This window comes from Lithobates pipiens, unplaced genomic scaffold, assembly GCF_037356315.1.
Source record: "Lithobates pipiens isolate NorthernLeopardFrog02 unplaced genomic scaffold, aLitPip1_a1.2 Scaffold_16, whole genome shotgun sequence".
Taxonomy (NCBI): domain Eukaryota; kingdom Metazoa; phylum Chordata; class Amphibia; order Anura; family Ranidae; genus Lithobates; species Lithobates pipiens.
This window is the reverse complement of record NW_027507748.1, coordinates 319,898,721-319,918,822: the sequence shown is the minus strand read 5'-3', so window position 1 is coordinate 319,918,822 and position 20,102 is coordinate 319,898,721. Positions and strand designations below refer to the sequence as shown.

The 20,102-nt window shown below is 43.9% G+C and overlaps 1 protein-coding gene across 1 annotated transcript in view; it reads left to right on the top strand.

The window, feature by feature from the left end:
• MRPS15 (mitochondrial ribosomal protein S15) overlaps positions 1 to 20,102 on the top strand; it is a gene marked incomplete in the record, with an annotated part of 38,563 nt that overhangs the window by 1,761 nt on the left and 16,700 nt on the right. The window contains 4 exon segments of the mRNA XM_077481690.1: positions 10,784 to 10,831; positions 14,297 to 14,372; positions 16,431 to 16,479; positions 18,499 to 18,583. Coding sequence (XP_077337816.1) covers positions 10,784 to 10,831; positions 14,297 to 14,372; positions 16,431 to 16,479; positions 18,499 to 18,583 — 258 coding nt within the window.

Sequence of the window (20,102 nt, the reverse complement as noted above, 5' to 3'; positions counted from 1 at the left end):
TGCTCCAATCACATGGAGCAGAGATCAGCGTCACTAGTTGATAGGCAGAATGGGGAAATGCTGTTTACACGGCATTTCCTCCATTCAGCCGCCCATGAGACGATCGCGGGTATGCCCGCGGCGATCGAGTCCACAGGACCCGCGACCGGACTCACGGGGATCCCGACGGGCACGCGAGCGTGCCGCCGCCGCGCTCACGATGGCAGGGCGGCATTGAAGATTGGACGTACCTGTACGCCAATATGCCTGCCCGTGCCATTCTGCCGACGTACATCTGCGTGCGCTGGTCGGGAACCGGTTAACTGACAATTGTGTGGGCGTGTTCTGTTCTGCCTATGTGGGGAGTAAGGATGAGCTCCGGCGTGTTCGCAAGCCCACGTGCAGAGCCCGCTAGGAAGTCGGCACTGCACTAATCACAGGCAGTGAGACATTGTCCCAATGTGTGGCTGCAGAGATCAGGAAATGTCTCACTGCCTGTGATTAGAGCAGCGCCGACTTCTGACGGGCTCTACACATGGGCTGTGCAAACACAATAAAAGCTCATCCTTGGTGGGGAGCGATCGCAAGTGGCCGGCAGACATCGCGTCCACCGAACCCGCTGATTGGCTCCCCCTCTGGCCAGTCGGCATGCACGCCCACATGGGCTAGTGCAAGAAACCGCATACAGATACGATTCATGCAGCCATGCCATTTTGCCTCAGTAAATCTGCGGCGGGCAGTCGGCAAGTAGTTAAGAGCCTCCCTGTCACTTCCTGTCCTGGTGACAAGTTTCAGGGAAACGTCCGCACTTTTCTTCTGGTAAGACTTTTGTCACTGGGACAGTCAATGAAGAGAAAACTCTAAAGCCCCATACACACTATCAGATTTTCTGCTGATTTTTTTTCCTTCAGATTTACCAAAACCATATAATATGAGGTAAAACCTTAGGAGTTTCAATGTGTATGCAATCAGGCAGGTCCTTGCACTACATGGTTTTGGTAAATCTGAAGACAAAAATCATCAGAGAATCTGATAGGCCCCTTTCACACAGGCGGACCGCATATCCGTTTCTCATCCATCCGTTTTCGGATGAAAAACGGACATGCATGTATCCCAATTGGATAGCCGATGACCTTAGTCTCCCCTATGATCCGAAACTGATGACGGAGGAAAATCCTATTTTTCCATCCGTGATCGGATTAAAACGGACAGACGGTCTGCCCCCCCCCCCATAGAGGAAAGCAGAGATTTGACTGGTCCTTCTCTGCACAGTGTGTAAAGATGGACTAGTTATCCACTGGCTCAGTGGGGATCAATGGAGCGATCCCCGCTGAGCAAGCGGATGGCTGGATACGGACCCTCCCTAGATCTGCATTTGTGAAAGGGGCCATAGTGTGTATGGGGCTTTAAACACAATTCCAGATAGAAGTACAGATATGACAGGGGTTCTAGCCCATCTCCACTCTATCGAGAGCTAAATCGAGAGGTTTTGGCGGCATACACTTTAACCACTTCAGCTCCGGACCAATAAACACCTTAAGGACCAGAGGTCTTTTTGCAATTTCGCACTGCGCTGCTTTAACTGGTAATTGCGCGGTCATGCAATATTGCACCCAAACGAAATTTGCGTCCTTTTCTTCCCACAAATAGAGCTTTCTTTTGATGGTATTTGATTGCCTCTGCGATTTTTTTTTTTTTTGCGATATAAATGGAAAAAGAGCGAAAATTTTGAAAAAAAAAGATATTTTCTTCTTTTTGTTATAAGAAAAATCGAATAAACGAAATTTTAGTCATACATTGAGGGCAAAATTTATTCAGCCACATGTCTTTAGTAAAAAAAATGTCAATAAGCGTATATTTTTTGGTTTGCGCAAAAGTTATAGCGTCTACAAACTAGAGTACATTTTCTGGAATTTACACAGCTTTTAATTTATGACTGCCGATCTCATTTCTTGAGGTGCTAAAATGGCAGGGCAGTACAAATCCCCCCCAAATGACCCCATTTTGGAAAGTAGACACCCCAAGGAAATTGCTGATGGGTATGTTGAGCCCATTGAATATTTATTTTTTTTGTCCTAAGGGATTGAATAATGACAAAAAAAAAAAAGTTGTCACTAAATGATATATTGCTCACACATGCTATGGGCATATGTGAAATGACACCCCAAAATACATTCTGCTGCTTCTCCTGAGTACGGGGATACCACATGTGTGGGACTTTTTGGGAGTCTAGTCGCGCACGGCACCCCGAAAACCAATCACCACCTTCAGGATTTCTAAGGGTGCAAATTTTTGATTTAACTCCTCACTACCTATCACAGTTTCGAAGGCCATAAAATGCCAAAATAGCACAAAACCCCCCCAAATGACCCCATTTTGGAAAGTAGACACCCCAATCTATTTACTGAGAGGCATGTTGAGTCCATGGAATATTTTATATTTTGCCAAAAGTTGCGGGAATATTACAAACTTTTTTTTTTTTTTGCACAAAGTTGTCACTAAATGATATATTGCTCACACATGCTATGGGCAGAAGTCAAATTACACCCCAAAATAAATTCTGCTGCTTCTCCCGAGTACGGGGATACCACATGTGGGGGACTTTTTGGGAGCCTAGCCACGTACGGGACCCCGAAAACCAAGCACTGCCTTCCGGATTTGAATATAAAATGCTACCAAAAAACCTGTTAGCGATGGCAGGGATCAGGCCTGACTCTGCGATTGCTGCAGTTATGTGTTTAGTGTTTTGTAAGTGACAGTGATCGATCGATACTGCACTTGGGTGGGCTGGGCAGAGGGGCAAAACGCAGGTGCTAGCAGGTATTTGGGCTGATCCCGCTAACAATGCGTTTTTTTGGAACCCTAAACTGCTGGGGACGCTAGTATAGATCTGATCAGATCAGATATTGATCTGTTCAGATTCTATACCACTACGGGAGGTGTATGCTTTGCGTGTGGGTGTTAGCGGTACTGGCACTAACCTAGCGCTGCCTGGGACGACGCAGACCCTGACCCTAAAACCTAATTGATATCACCCGCCGGGTGATCAGGGGGTTAAACCTTTATTGGGTAATAAATGGTGGGTGCCCTGATGCTATAAAAAACAAACTAACCAGAGTCACCCGTAACACTTATACGGTGATCAGTGGTGAAAGGGTTAACTAGGGGCAATCAGGGGGTTCAAATTTTTATTAGGTAGTATATGGGGGTCCCTGGCGCTATATAAAAACCTGACGGGGAACCTAAATAACTAACTGGCTAACCAGCGTCACCAGTGACACTTATACTGTGATCGCTGGTGAAAGGGGGTGAAAGGGTTAACTAGCAGCAATCAGGGGGTTAAAACCATTATTGGGTAGTATATCGGGGTACCTAGCGCTATAAAAACCTGGCGGTGAACCTAAAAAAATAACTAGCTACCTAGCGACACATGCAGCGATCAGAAAAATGATCGCTTAGTGACACTGGCAAAAGGGGGTGAAAGGGTTAACTAGCGGCAATCAGGGGGTTAAAACCATTATTGGGTAGTATATCGGGGTACCTAGCGCTATAAAAACCTGGCGGTGAACCTAAAAAAATAACCAGCTACCTAGCGACTGTAGCGACACTAATGCAGCGATCAGAAAAACGATCGCTTAGTGACACTGGCAAAAGGGGGTGAAAGGGTTAACTCTAGGGGCAATCAGGGGGTTAAATCTTTATTGGTGGGTGATAGGGGGCTACCCTGGACCTAACACTAACTGTCCTGACAGTTTTTACTGTCACAACTGCCACTGAATGCATTGATCAGTAAAGAAATGATCAATGCAATCAGTGACACTGTGACTGGGGGGGGGGGGGGGGCGATCGGGGGGGGGTTTGTGTGCCTGTGTGTACCTACATGTCAGTGTAGTGTTGGTGCACACTTACTATTAGTCTTCTCCTCGTAGTCTGGTCAAAAAGACCGCCCCGAGGAGAATGACATCACTTCCTCCTTCCTGTGTAAACAATACACAGTGGGAGGAAGCTTCTCATTGGCCAGGAGCGATCCAGAGGGGGTGGCCGAAAACCAACGGCCATCCCCTCATCACGGAGCGCTCCTGGAGCAAACCGGACCGCCGTAACCAGCGGGAGGGGGTCCGATCGGACCCCCCACCCGCTGGAAGGCAGGCACGTACATCTACGTGATTGTGCCTGCCTGTGCCATTGTGTTGACGTACATTGGCAATACGGCGGTCCTGAAGTGGTTAAAGGATAAGTTTGACAAAAAATTATAAATGCACATTTTTTTATTTATTATCTTTTGTTTCTGGAGCCTGTAAATCATTGCACCAGCGATCAACAGATCTGTCAGTGGAGTGGTTTGGTTGTACCTTGTACGAGGAAGCCGATACGTTCTGATAGGAAGACTCAATGATCTACCACAACGCCGTGTTAGTTCATTGAAAGATACAAGCTGACAGCTTTTTTTTATTCGTGAAAAGGGAAAAGTCCTGAAAGTTGCACACCTCTGCAAAACCCTGTAAGAAATGTATGACAGCCTCAGCCCAGGCTCCCACCAGGCCATGCCTCCAACTCGTTTCGCTCCGCCCACGAAGCTTAGTCATGATCCACTTTTATTAAATCACACACCGTTAAAATACCACTCAAATGGGAGCTTGTTTAAACAACGATTAGAGCCCAACCCGAAAGTGCCACTGTGGCGTGAGTACCATGGGTTGGATGTGACGTCATCGGCTGAAATTTCTTTCACTCATGGTTGAGGTTTGGCTGAAGCCATTTATTATCAATCAACTGTGTTTGCTCTTTTTTAAATCATAATGACAACAGAAACTACACAAATGATCCTGATCAAAAGTTTACATACCCTGGTGATTTTGGCCTGATAACATGCACACAAGTTGACACAAATGGGTTTGAATGGCTATTAAAGGTAACCGTCCTCACCTGCGATCTGTTTGTTTGTAATTAGTCTGTGTATAAAAGGTCAATGAGTTTCTGGATTCCTGACAGACCCTTGCATCTTTCATCCAGTCACAACTGCCAAGAAAATTGTTCGGGATGCAAAGAAAAACCCACAAATAACTTCAGGTGAAATACAGGACTCTATGAAAACATGTGGTGGGACTGTTTTAAGATGCACAATAATGAGGCACTTGAAGAAAAATGGGCTGCATGGTCGAGCAACAGAAGAAAGCCATTACTACGCAAATGCCGCAAATTATCCCACTTAAGCCTTATACACACGGTCGGACTTTGTACAAACTTTTCCATGGACTTTTGTACAAAGGGCGTGGTCCACAAGTTTGTATTGCATACACACGGTCGGACTTTTTGACAACAAACACAAACGTAATGACGTCACAACGTACTGACGCCGCTTCAAAAGAGGACGTTCAGTGACTCCAGCGCCACCTTTGGTGAACTTCTGTATTGTAGTCTGATCTTTTGCATTGGTTCTGAGCATGCGTGTTTGTACCTTGTACAAAAGTCCGATGCTTTTGCGTACACACGGTCGGACTTTGCTCCATCGGACTTTTGTTGCCAGAAAGTTTGTCCGTTCGCACAGCCAACAAAAGTCCGATGAAAACAGAAAAAGTTTGTCCGATGGAGCGTACACACATTCGGATGTTGCTCCAAAACAGCTAATTTGCATGTTTGTTGTCAAAAAGTCCGACCGTGTGTACGGGCCTTTACAATACACCAAAAAACAGAGACAAGCCTCAAACCTTCTGCACAAAGTCATTTGAAATGATAAGACCAAAATTGAGCTTTTTGGCCACAACCATAAACGCTTAATTTGAAGAGGAGTCAACAAGGCCTATGATGAAAGGTACACCATTCCTACTGTGACACACGGAGGTGGATCACTGATGTATTTGGGATGTGTGAGCTACAAAGGCACAAGAAATTTAGTCAAAATTGATGGCAAGATGAATTTAGTATGTTATCAAAAAATACTGGAGGAACATTTGCATTCATCAGCCAGGAAGCTGCACATGGGACGTACTTGGAGATTCCAACATGACAATGATCCAAAACACAAGGCCAAGTCTATCTGTCATTGGCTACAGCAGAATAAAGTGAAGGTTCTGGAGTGGTCATCTCAGTCTCCTGACCTCATTATCATTGAGCCTCTCTGTGGAGATCTCAAACTTGTAGTTCATGCAAGACAGACCAAGAATTTACAGGAACTGGAGGCTTTTTGCCAAGAGGAATGGACAGCTTTACCATCTGAGAACATAAAGAGCCTCATCCACAAATACCACAAAAGAATTCAAGTTGCTATTGATGTTAAAGGGGGCAATACACGGTATTAAGAACTGGGGTATGTAAACTTTTGATCAGGGTCATTTGGGTAGTTTCTGTTATGATTTAAAAAGAGTAATCACAGTTGATAACGGCTTCCGCAAAACACTAACCATGAGTGAAAGAGAAGTTTTTGTGTGTAATTCATATTCTCTGAAAAATGGCCAAGAAATCCTAAATTCTTCCAGGGTATGTAAACTTATGAGCACAACTGGGGCCCAAAGGTAGAGATAGTCAGGGCTGAACATATTCCAGAGGGTAGTATTGGGGGCATTAGTGGTAGGTTGACTAAAGCACATAAACCCAAGGTAAGTATAGTAACAAGTCCTAGTTTCAATCTCAGAACACCCAATAAGAGGCTTATGTAGGAGCTTGGCAGGCAAGATAGGTGAACTAGAGATACTGTTGTACGAGGAAGATCTTGATTTTGTGGGAATGCCAGAGACCTGGTTTAACAACTCTCATGATTGGCTGGCAAACATTCAGGGGAGGGGTATGCCTATATATCAAGAATAATGTACAAGTGAATGTGAGAGATGACCTCAATAAGGGAGCTAGGGAGGAGGTGAAATCCTTATGGGTAGAGCTCCAAAGGACTGAAGGGGAAAGGGGAAAATAATACTGGGAGTATGCTATAGGCCCCCTAACCTGAGGGAGGAAGGGGGGATAGATTTCCTATCACAATTTGGATTATCAGCAAGGATGGGAAGTGTTATCATAATGGGAGATTTTAATTATCCAGACATAGACTGGGCAGAGGAAACCGCGCATTCATCTAAGGCTCGCCAGTTCCTAAATGTCTTGCAGGACAATTTTATGGGTCAGATGGTAGAAGCACCAACTAGAAATAAACCGTTACTGCATCTACTGATTACCAATAATACAGACCTGATCATGGATGTGCCAATATGGGGCAATTTAGGAAACATCCATCACAGGTCAATGGGCTTCAGTATAAATCGCACAAATAGGAAACATAAGGGGAATATAAAGACACCGAAATTCAAAAGAGCCAACTTCCCTAAACTACGAGTCTTGCTAGAAGGCATAAACTGGGATAGATTCTTGGGAAGAAAGAACACGGAGGAGAGATGGCTTTTTGTTTTGTTTAAGAGCATATTAAATAAGAACATTAGCCAATGCATCCCATTGGGTAATAAATTTAAAAGAACCAACAAAAGTCCTGCATGGCTTAACGCCAATGTAAAAATGCATATAAAAGCAAATGAGAAGGCCTTCAAAAAATACAAGGTTGAGGGATCATCATCAGCATTCAGACTTTATAAGGAATGCAACAAGAAATGTAAGGGTGCAGTTAGGGCGGCTAAGATGAAAGACACATAGCGGAGGAAAGCAAAAAAAAATCCCAAGAAATCTTTTAAGTATGTAAACAGTAAAAAAGGGAGGACAGACCATATTGGCCCCATAAAGAATGAAGAAGGTTATCTGGTTACAAAGGATGGGGAGATGGTGAAGGTATTGAATTTATTCTTTTCCTCAGTCTTCACGAGGGAATTGGGGGGGCTTCAGTAACCAAAAGTGCATTTTTTTATCCTCATGACACATGACAGGAAGCACCTCCATGATTAACAGAGGACAAAATGAATATTAGACTTGGGAAACTTAACATTAATAAATCACTGAGGCCAGATGTCTTGCACCCGAGGGTACTTGGAGAACTCAGTCAAGTAATTGCCAGACCATTGTTCCTAATTTTTTACTGACAGTCTACTGATTGGAGAAAAGCCAATGTAGCACTAATATTTAAAAAGGGCCCAAAATACATCCCTGAGAATTACAGACCAGTTAGCCTAACATCAATAGTATGCAAGCTCGTAGGGACGCGTGCCCGGCAGCCTCGATGTCCGCCGGGCACCCGTGTTCACTCTTGAGAGAGGCAGAACGAAGATCTGGCAATGTAAACAGATAGATCTTCGTTCTGTCAGGGGAGAGGAGATGGATCTGTTGTTCATATTAAGTATGAACAATGATTGGTCTCCTCGTCCAGACAGTCCCATACCCCCACATTTAGAATCTCTCCTTAGGACACACATTTAACCCCTTGATCAACCCCTTCCCTGCCAGTGACATTTACACAGTAATCGGTGGCTATTTTTAGCATTGTTGGCTGTATAACTGTCAGTGGTCCCAAAAAAAGTGTCAAGTGTCCGATCTGTCCGCTGCAATGTCGCAGTCCCAATAAAAATCGGAGATCACCGCCATTTAATAGTAAAAATAATGAAAATGCCATAAATGTATCCCACTATTTTGTAGACGCTATAACTTTTGCGCAAACCAATATACGCTTATTACAATTTAATTTTTTTTCCAAAAATATGTAGAAGAATGCATATCGGCCTAAATAGAGGAAGAAATTAGTTTTTTCTTTATATTTTTTTGGGGGGATATTTATTATAGCAAAAAGTAAAAAATATTGCTTTTCTTTTTTTTTTTTTTTTTTTTTTTTTTTTTTTATAGCGCAAAAAATAAAAACCGCAGAGGTGATCGAATACCACCAAAAGAAAGCTCTATTTGTGGTGGGAAAAAAAGGACGTCAATTTTGTTTGGGTACAGCATCGCACGACCGCGCAATTGTCAGTTAATCACTTGACCACTGGGCACGTAAACCCCCTTCCTAACCAGACCAATTTTCAGCTTTCGGTGCTCTCACACTTTGACAATTACTCAGTCATGCAACACTGTACCCATACGAAATGTTTGTCCATTTTTTTCACGCAAATAGAGCTTTCTATTGGTGGTATTTAATCACCGCTGGGTTTTTTTATTTTTTTGCGCTGTAAATCAAAAAAGACTGAAAAATCATCTGTAAAAAAATTCTTTGTTTCTGTTAAAAATTTATTGGCAGAGTATTGCACAGTATGGGTAGCAGAGTATTGTCACCGAGCAGCACTGTGGGCACTACACATCCAACCCACAGCGAAATCTCTCCCCTCGCACTGTACCGATTGGTACAGAGAGGGGAGGGAGGAACCGACGTCATGACGCCGGTTTGTTTACAAGTGATCGCTCATTTGACGGAGAGATCACGTGGTAAACGGCCGCTACCAGTGGCCGTTTAGCGCGATCCGTGATGCGCCGTTGGTCATGGATGTTTGCGGGAGCGCGCCCCAGGGGGCGAGTGAGAGCAAGATTCTGGGAGGACGTCCATGGATGCCCTCCCAGAAAAACACGATCGCGCTGTAACCGTCTTTCAGCGATGGCCCTGTCGGCAAGTGGTTAAATCTACACAGTTCCTGGTCATTAAGGGGGCAAATCCTTCCAGAGCTGAAGTGGTTAATGTGATTCTAAAGGCAATACGTTTTTCCCTTTTTTTTTTTTTTTTTTTTTTTTTAACTTTGTGCATTTTATGCATAAAAATAAAAAACCTTTGGTGTGCAGCAGCCCCCCTAATACTTGCCTGAGCCCCATCTCGATCCAGTAATGTCCACTAGTGCCTCAGCCGTCTGGGACTCTTCTTCCTGATTGGCTGAGACACATTGGCTAACTTTGACTGAGAGCAGAAGGAGCCAATCAGAGCTGGCAGGGAACCCGAGAAGAGGAGGATTGGGGCTGCTCTGTGCAGCCACTGCACAGAGCAGGTAAGTATGACATGTTTGTTGTTTTTAAAGAAAAAAAAATTGAGCCTTTAGTATTACTTTTAAAAAAGGGCGAACGGGCAGGAATGTTTTATTGCAGAAGAGACATGCTCTCTTCTGCATTAAAGTTATTTACCTGTCTGTCCGCTCTTGTACAGTGAGCTGCACTAATCAATGAATTAGCTGTATGCATTTATCTGGTATTCGTTGGTGCTATAGAAGAATGGTATCTTTCCTCTGGAATGATTGGGACTTCTTGTCCCAAGAAGTTGGAAGATTTCAATGGTTCAAAGCACTGTGTTTGAATGGTTGTGGATAAGGATGAGCTCAGACATGCTCGCAACCGCACGTGCAGAGCCCGCGAGGAAGTCGGCACTGCGGAGCACTTATCACAAGCAGTGAGACATTGTCCCGATGCGTGGCTGCTGACAATGTCTCACTGCTTGTGATAAGTGCTCCGCAGTGCAGATTTCCTGGCGGGCTCTGCACGTGCGATTGCAAACAAGTCTGAGCTCATCCTTAGTTGCGGGGACAGCGGGAGGGATTCTTCTATCAACACTGTCTGAAACTCTCGATTGCAGGAAAGAAATTCGCTCCATCTATGGCTGGCCTAAGTAACTGTTAGTAATGCTAGTTAGCTAATTATTACATCAAGGAGGCCCTGCCACTCAGCACTCAGAAAGTTATTGAAAGTTCTTTGTCTAGAAATAGAACTCTTTGCAATGTATCTAACTGACCTACAGAGGTATTTTCTTCCATACAAAAAAATATTTGTGTTATAAATAAATAAATTTTATATATATATATATATATATATAAGTTATTTGCACATCAAATATATCCATTAGTACTGATTTATGTAAGATAATTTAACTTCTCAAGACATATATAAGCTATCCTTCTCTTTTTTTTTTTTTCAGGTGCAAATCTTATTCAAGTCGCCAGAACATATGCTACGAAAAAAACAGGTCAGTATTTTGGAACTAACAATATAAAATGCATGATGTCAACCACTTGGTAAGATTAACCACTTAAAATGCATGATGTCAACCACCGAATGACGGCTACAGCGCGGATCTCCTTTGCCGGGACTACGTCTATGAGACTCGCCTGATCACCGATCCGAGCAAGGGGTCGATCCCGACCCCTTATCACGTGATCAGCTGTCAGCCAATGACAGCTGATCATGTGATACAACAGAGCCGTTAATCGGCTATTATTCCTCCTCGCGCTGACAGCGCGAGGAGAAAAAAAAGAGCCGATCACCGACGGCCGTGATCGGAACATCAGTCCCGATCACGGTCAGCCCTGCCAGTGCCCACCTGCCAGTGCCACATGAATAAAAAATGTGCCACCCAGCAGTGCCCACAGTGCCACCCAGCAGTGCCCACAATCTGCCTCGACAAAGGTGCTGCACCCCAGTGCCACATATCTGTGCCCATCAGTGTCATCTACCAGTGCCGCCCATCAGTGCCCAGCAGTGCCACCTATCAGTGCCCATCAGTCCCATCTATCAGTGGTACCTATCAGTGCCCCTTAGTGCCACCCATCTGTGCCGCCTTATCTGTGCCCATCGGTGCCGCCTTATCTGTGCCTATTGGTGCTGCCTTAACTATGCCTATCAGTGCCCACCAATGCAGCCTATCAGTGCCCACCAGATGCCGCCTCATCAGCGCACTTCAATGAAGGAGAAAAATGACCTGTTTGCAAAATTTTATAACAAACTATTAAACATGATTTTTATTTTTTATTTTTGCATCTTTTTTTTGTTTAGCAAAAAATAAAACTCCCAGCTGTAATTAAATACCACCAAAAGAAAGCTATATTTGTGGGGAAAAAATGATAAAAATTTCATTTGGGTACAGTGTTGTATGCCCGCGCAATTGTCATTCAAAGTGCATCAGCGCTGAAAGCTGAAAATTGGTCTGGGCATGAGGGGTGTTTAAGTGCCCAGTAAGCAAGTGGTTAATATTCTACTATGGAAATATTGGGGTTGATTGTCTAAAACTGGAGAGTGCAAAATCTGGTGCAGTTGTTCATGGTAGCCAATCGGCTTCTAACTTCAGCTTGTTCAATTAAGCTTTGACAATAAAACCTGGAAGCTGATTGGTTGCTATGCAGAGCTGCACCAAATTTCTTTAGTAAATCAACCATTAAGGCCTCTTTCACACAGACTTTCTGATCAGGTCCACCTGTCAGTTTTTCAGACGGACCTGATCGGACACTCCATTCACTCCTATGGGGCAGCGGATGTCAGTGGTGACATGCCTGCTGACACCTGATGCTATCCGATCCTGTCAGTGAAATCCAGATGCATGGAAACCCTATTTTCCATCTGTCTGGATGATGAGATCAGATGAAAACGGACAGGTGGTTCGTTTTCAGCCGATTTCCCCATAGAGGAGAACGGGCTCTGACAGATCTGTCTCCGCACAGTAAGCGGAGATGGATCTGTCATCCACCTGCTCAGCGGGGATCAGCAGATTAATCCCCTGAATCCCCTAACACTCAGAACTGAGAGATCAAATACTGCTGATTTTTCAGTTCTCAGGGCTCTGCGAACAAAGAGCTACTGTCAGTCACTGGCTCTCTGCTCTGCACAGCCAGGTGCTGGTCCAGGCATCTGGGTGGATCCTGACCATATGATCGCATTCTTTCCCCAGCCTGGACCAGCTCTGTGACATCAGTGGACTTCAGTCCACTGTCTGCTGAAAACGGGATCCACAGGAGTAGGGTTGACCCGATACCACTTTTTTTTTTTTTAAGACAGAGTACAAGTACCGCTCCTTCTTTTTTTTTTTTTTTTCTTCTCCAAGTACTTTATGATACCGATTACCGATACTTTTTTTTGTTTTGTTTTTGTGACAGTTTGACTGATGGCTGGCACTGATAGATGGCACTGAAATCCAGCAATAATTGACATGAGAGGAAAGGATTTATTTTGAAATGCTATGCTGCGACGCCTATCTTGGTATACCCTGCACTCGGGTGCAGTAAGCAGCAGCGGACATCTTGTTACACCCAGCCTGAATTACATGAGCTTGGGTGTAACAAGATGTCCGCTGCTGGCTTACTGCAGCCGAGTGCATGGTGTACCAAGATGGACTTGGGATGTTCAATCTGCTGATGGCGACTGAATTTGATGGCTCCCTGCACCCCTGCCAGCTTACCTTGCTAGTTCCGCTGTCATTGAAGACTCGCTCTCCGCTCTGCTAACTCCACCCATTGACTCTGCACGCTGATTTCCAGTTGCATGCTGCCTCTGACTCCGCCCGCCTCTCCCAGGTATCGGATAAGGCATCCAGAACATTTTCACGAGTACAAGTACTTGTGCAAATGCTCGGTATCGGTATTTGAACAACCCTACACAGAAGTATAACATAAAAACCTGCATAAAAAAAATGCAGCAAGCAGGGTTTTTTTATTTTATTTATTTTTTTAAACACACTACACCAGTGATCATAAACCCTGTCCTCAGGGCCCACTAACAGGCCAGGTTTGCAAGATAACTGAAATACATCACAGGTGATATCATTTGCTGCTCAGTGATTGCAGTATTCTAGTCTGCATCTCCCCAAGGTAATATATAAAACCTGGTCTGTTAGTTGGCCCTGAGGACAGGGTTGATGACCACTGCACTACACCAAAACACGTAGGTGTGGAGGCTCTGTTTCTGATATATTGGGGGTTGATTTACTAAAACTGGACAGTACAAAATCTGGTGCAGCTGTGCATGGTAGATAATTAGCGTCTAACTTCAGCTCGTACAATTAAGCTTTGACACAAAAAAAAACCTGGAAGCTGATTGGTTGCACCAGATTGAGCCCTCTCCAGTTTTAGCAAATCAACCCCATTGTCACTATTCTGAAATGGCTGTTTAAAGTTCTTATTTATTCAGGTTATGGTTCACAGAGTAGTAATTTGTCTTCATCTGAGCTTATTCTGTAATGTTGAAGATCTTGCGATACTCATTCAGTGCCCGTTCACACAGGGGCGACACGACTTGCAGCGCGACTCACAGACGCGACCTGCACATGACTTTAGCAGCGACTTGCAAAACGACCACTGTATAAAAGTCAATGCAAGTCGCCTGAAGTCGCCCCAAAAATAGTACAGGAACCTTTTTCTAAGTCGGAGCGACTTGAGTCGCTCCTATTAGAACGGTTCCATAGTACAGAACGGAGCGCGACTTGTCAGGTGACTAAGTCGCCTGACAAGTCGCGGTAGTGTGAACGGGCACTCAAGCTTCACCATTGAGCCTCAGAATTGTGAATGCTACTTGGATAACTAGAGAAATCTCAAAAACATTGCAAAACAAGTCCAGCGCATTAGCTACTACTGAAAAACGTAAAAAAACTGAAGTTTATTAAATTATTACAAAGCCATTATTAAATTTCTCTTTTTTATTATATCTATGTATTTTTATTCTTCAGAATTTGGTAGCCAATTGGATGATTTGCCGCCCACATTGCTTAAGAAGGAGTATGGTGAAGTGCAAAAAGTAGAAGAGTAAGTATGCCATGTTAAAAGATGTTGGGTGATTGTTTCTGTAATGACATTTCTGGATTTTGTTCATAGCAGTGAAATCTACACAGATTATCACACTTGAGTTTGATCAGTACTTTGTCCACCTTTCCATTGCTTCCCCACCACTCTGATCCGCCACCGCAACAGACCACAGCGTCCATGAGATTCCAGTGTATAATTCAACTTTCTGAGCAAAGATGAAAGGTATACAAGGGTTGTGCATACTCCCTCAGTCCACATATGATCGCGCTGAGGTCTGGCAGCATTCAGCCACCAAGCACTGCACTGTAGGTGTGTCATTTTTTTTTTTTTTTTTTTTTGCACATTTCTCAGGTAGGACAGCAGTGGTTTGGAGCAGCAGAGAAGCAATTTGGAAGGTAAATATAGACTATTTTCCCAAAAATATTGTGACACCTTCCTTTACGTGCACATGAATTTTAATAGCATCCCCGTCTTAGACTGTAGGGTTCAATATTGAGTTGGCCCACCCTTTGCACCACCCCTTTTCTGGGAAGGCTGTCCACATGGTTTAGGAGGGTATCTATGGGAATGTTTGACTATTCTTCTAAAAGCGCATTTGTGAGATCAGGCACTGATGTGGACAAGAAGGCCTGACACGCAGTCTCTGCTCTAATTCATCCCAAAGGTGTTCTATTGGGTTGAGGCCAGTCAAGTTCCTCCACCTCAAACTCACTCATCCATGTCTTTATGGACCTTACTTTGTACACTGGTCCATATCATTTGGTAGAGGGCGATTATGGTGTGGGGTAGTTTTCCAAGGGTTGGGCTTGGCCTCTTAAGTCCAGTGAAGGGAACTCTTAAGGCGTCAGCATACCAAGACATTTTGGACAACTTCATGCTCCCAAATTTGTGGGAACAGTTTGGGGATGGCCCCTTCATGTTCCAACATGACTGCCCACCAGTGCACAAAGGTCCATAAAAACATGGATGAGCCAGTTTGAGGTGGAGGAGCTTGACTGGCATGCACAGAGTCCTGACCTCAACCCGATAGAACACCTTTTGAGATGAATTTTAGCGGAGACTGCGAGCCAGGCCTTCTCGTCCAACATTGGTGCTGGACCTCACAAATGCGCTTCTGGAAGAATGGCCAAACATTCCCATAGACATGCTCCTAAACCTTGTGGACAGCCTTCCCTGAAGAGTTAAAGCTGGTATAGCTGCAAAGGGTGGGCCAAGTCAATATTGAACCCTACGGACTAAGACTGGGATGCCATTACAGTTCATGTAAAGGCAAGCATCACAATACTTTTGACATTATAGTGTATCTACCTGTCCTATACAATGAAGTCTTCAATTTCTTGTTTTTGAAGCTGACTTTCATATTGCGAAGGACTGCTAAACATTTAAGGGGATAAATTGTAATAATTTCATTATCAACGTGTCGTTCCAAAAAAGAACAAAATTTGTTTGCAGCATAGTTAAGCCATGACAGGACACATCTATGATCTGTCTGCAGTTTACTAAGTAAAGTTCCTGCAGTGTTGCATTTAAAGATTATGTAAACTCGACATTTTATATCCCGGATATGTGTCTGCTGTACTATATACTTGCATGAAAAAAATATCCTGTTCTCTCTCTATTGATTCCTTTGTGTGTCCCTGGTATTCCTGCCAGTCCATCTCCTTTCCTATTACAATCTGACCACACTAGGCATGAGAGCACAGTGTAGTCAGTTCTCTAGCTGTGCTGGGAACACAGCCTGCTCCCCTTCAATGATCAGACTTGACCTGACCCCCCCCCCCTCCCCTGCACAGCCATTCACTGGGAAGACCAGTGTAATGCTGTTTGTCCTCCCCTAGCTCTTATGTAGCATAGAACAGAGATTATGTGATCACTTATAAAAAATGAAAATGAGGGGTGTTTATAATGTGTTTGTTTTTTTTTTATTTAATTTTTTTTATTTTTTATATATCTGTTCACAAATGTTTTTATTTTTAAACTGAATGGATTGTTTTACAAGTTGGGGGCTTATATATATTTTAAGGTGTTTTTTTTTTTTTATATTTTGTTTCCTTCCAGAGTTAATGAAGTTGTCAAAAGGCTATTGTCATTAGACATGGCAAGTCAGGTCAGTACCCGTTTGAGCAGTGTTGCATCATTTTTGTTTGTTAAAAAATAATTCAAATATATTCGATTCTCACTGGAAAATCCTTTTTATCGTGTATCACAATCAATATGCTTGGGTTTCAAAGAAATGTAATCTTGACCACCTTAGTACCAGCATGTTACTCCAACTTCCTGGCCAGGCCATTTTTTCCCTTTTTAGTGCTGCAACAATTTGACTGACAATTGCTTAGCCGTGCACTAGTGTACCCAAATTAATTTTTTATCATTGCTTTTTAAACAAAGAGAGCTTTGTTGGTATTTAATAGCCACTTTTTTATTTTTACCATATAAAGGGAAAAAAAAAGACCACAAAATTGGGATTGCTTACATTTTGCTTTTCATTTAGGATACATTTTCATTTCTAATAGATAATGATTAGGTGTTTCCTGGCATGAAACATTAGGGTTGTACTGTATTAAAACTATAGACCTGTTAGTTTAATGTCTATAGTCAGGAAGATGCTGGAGAGTTTAATAGAAGACCACATAGAGGAGTTCTTGCTGGGGAAAAAAACATTTTAAGCAACAGACAGCATGGATTCATGAAAGACAGACGTCAAACAAACCTGATTTCTTTTTAAGAGGAGGTAAGTAAAACCTTGGACAGATGGGTGGCAGTGGAGGCGTTATACTTGGATTTTGAAGAAACGTTTGACACAGTTCCCCACACACGGCTCGTGTAAGGTAACATTTACAGGCTTGGAAAGATCAGTTTGTAAATGGATAGAAAACTGGCTAAAAGACAGAATTCAGAGATTAGTGGTTAATGATTCTTACTCTGAATGGTCTAAGGTTATCAGTGGTGTACCCCAAGGTTCAGTGTTGGGACCCTTACTTTTTTTTTTTAAATATCTGTATAAATGATATTGTGTCTGGGGTTAAAAGTACCATTTCCATCTTTTCAGATGACACTAAGCTATGCAGTGTAATAATGTCCTTCTACAACGTACATACGACCAGACTTTTTGACAGCAAAGGTCCGACGTAACGAATCTGTCGGACAATTCGATCGTGTGTGGGCTCCATCGGACCTTTGCTGTCCAAAAATCCAACGGACTTTAGAAATAGAACATGTTTTAAATCTTCCCGCCGGACCCCGTTCCTAGCGCCATGCCCTCAACATGGGGGGTTGGTGCTTTGGGGAAGGGGGGCGCTCTGCGGGCCCCCACCCCAAAGCACCTTGTCCCCATGTTGATCAGGACAAGGGCCTCTTCCCGACAACCCTGTCCGTTGGTTGTCGGGATCTGCGGGCGGGGGGCTTATCGGAATCTGGGAGCCCCCAGATCCTGGCCCCCCACCCTATGTGAATAAGTATGGGGTACATCGTACCCCTACCCATTCACCTGGGGGAAAGAAAGTCAATAAAAAAAACACACTACAGGGTTTTTAAAGTAGTTTATTAGGCAGCTCCAGGGGTCTCTTCGGGGGTCTTTTCCGACTCCTCTGGTCTCTTCTCCCGCTCTCCAGCCTTCTCTCCTGATCTTGATCAGAAATAATGAAATTTAGGTTTAACTGATGAATTTTGAAAAGCACTGTTGTGCGCTGTGGATGATTGTATTATGAAACCTTCTATTTTGGCTGGCGCGTGTTCATTTTGAAGAATACGTTCTTGCTTTCTACATGTGTAGATTCGTAAGGTACATTTCATGCTTTTTGTGTATAATTTGTAAATAATTATTTGTTTTCATATGTAAACCTAAAGCTTTAACTGTAATGTTATTAAAGTAGAAGTATGGACAAAGCTCTTTTGACTATACCGTACTTCTGGGGGTCACAGGAGTGCACAAAACATAACTACATTTTCATCCGACAGCAGGCTATAGCTGCTGGTCAATGGTGTTTGATCGCTCAGTTCTTGATCTTAAAACCAGTTGGGGACAGATGCAGCATCCGATTGATGCTACATCCACCCAGGTGAATGTAATGTTTTTTGTTTTAATAGCCTATACTTCTCTTTTAATGTGCTGTTCTGTGTCTTTTAGTCTGACAAGCTCAAAATAAAAATACAGCAGCTCGTGGATAAAGTGAAAAGAAGTCCTGATGATAGAACATCTAAAGAAGTCCAAAGTGAGTGCTAAGTTTTAGGAGAGAGATTTCAGTAAGCATAATTTTGTGTGTGCAGGTTTCCTTCTTTTGTAGGTCTACTTTTTCTCCATGCAGATATCCTTTAACCACCTCCTGCCCACCGTATAGACAAATGACGACAGGTGGGATCCTCTCTTGTTCTGGCCCTGTACTGTAATTAGTGCCATGATTTCAGTGTAGCCAAAACAGTGCCCATCTGTGGTGCCAATTAGTGCTGCCTATCCATGCTACCTATCGCTTCCCATAAGTGCCACCTCACCAGCGCACATCATTGAGGGAGAAAAATTTACTTATTTACTAAATTTCTCTGAGAAACGAAGAAACTTTTTTTTTTTTTTTTTGATTAAGGCGGAGCTCTACTCAAAAGGGGCAGTTCTGCTCATCTTTTTAGGGGGGAGTATGTACCTTGTTTTGACCCCAGAAGTTTTGCCCCCGGTTTTCCGTTCCCCGCTGCCAGGCCAATCCCATTCCCAAAGCAACGGTTTTGCACAGTAGGGACCCAGCTGTGAAGCCTCAAGGCTTCGCTGTTGTTTTCCCTTACTAGCAATGTTGGCGGCAGCACTCGAGAGCTGATGAATTTGCCGATCAGCTTCTCTTTAACCACTTGCTTACTGGGCACTTAAACCCCCCTCAGTCCCAGACCAATTTTCAGCTTTCAGCGCTGATGCACTTTGAGTGACAATTACGCGGTCATACAACACTGTACCCAAATGAAATTTTTATCATTTTTTTCCCACAAATAGAGCTTTCTTTTGGTGGTATTTAGTTACAGCTCGGAGTTTTATTTTTTGCTAAACAAACAAAAAAAGATGCAAAAAAAAAATAAAAAAAATCATGTTTTAATAGTTTGTTATAAAATTTTGCAAACGGGTCATTTTTCTCCTTCATTGAAGTGCGCTGATTAGGCGGCACTGATAGGCTGCATTGGTGGGCACTGATGGGCTGCATTGGTGGGCACTGATGGGCTGCATTGGTGGGCACTGATGGGCTGCATTGGTGGGCACTGATGGGCTGCATTGGTGGGCACTGATGGGCTGCATTGGTGGGCACTGATAGGCTGCACTGGTGGGCACTGATAGGCATAGTTAAGGCGGCACTAATAGGCACAGATAAGGCGGCACTGATGGGCACAGATAAGATGGCACGGATGGGTGGCACGGATAAGTGGCACGGATGGGTGGCACGGATGGGCACTGATAGGTACCACAGATAGATGGGACTGATGGGCACTGATAGGTGGCTCTGATAGGTGGCACTGCTGGGCGGCACTGCTGGGCACTGATGGGCGGCACTGCTGGGCACTGATGGGCGGCACTGGGGTGCAGCACCTTTGAGGCAGATTTTGGGTGGCACTGTGGGTGGCACTGCTGGGTGGCACTGTGGGTGGCACTGCTGGGTGGCACTGCTGGGTGGCACTGTGAGCACTGCTGGGTGGCACTGTGGGCACTATGGGCACTGCTGGGTGGCACTGACAGGGGGGCACTTACTTTATTTCAGGATG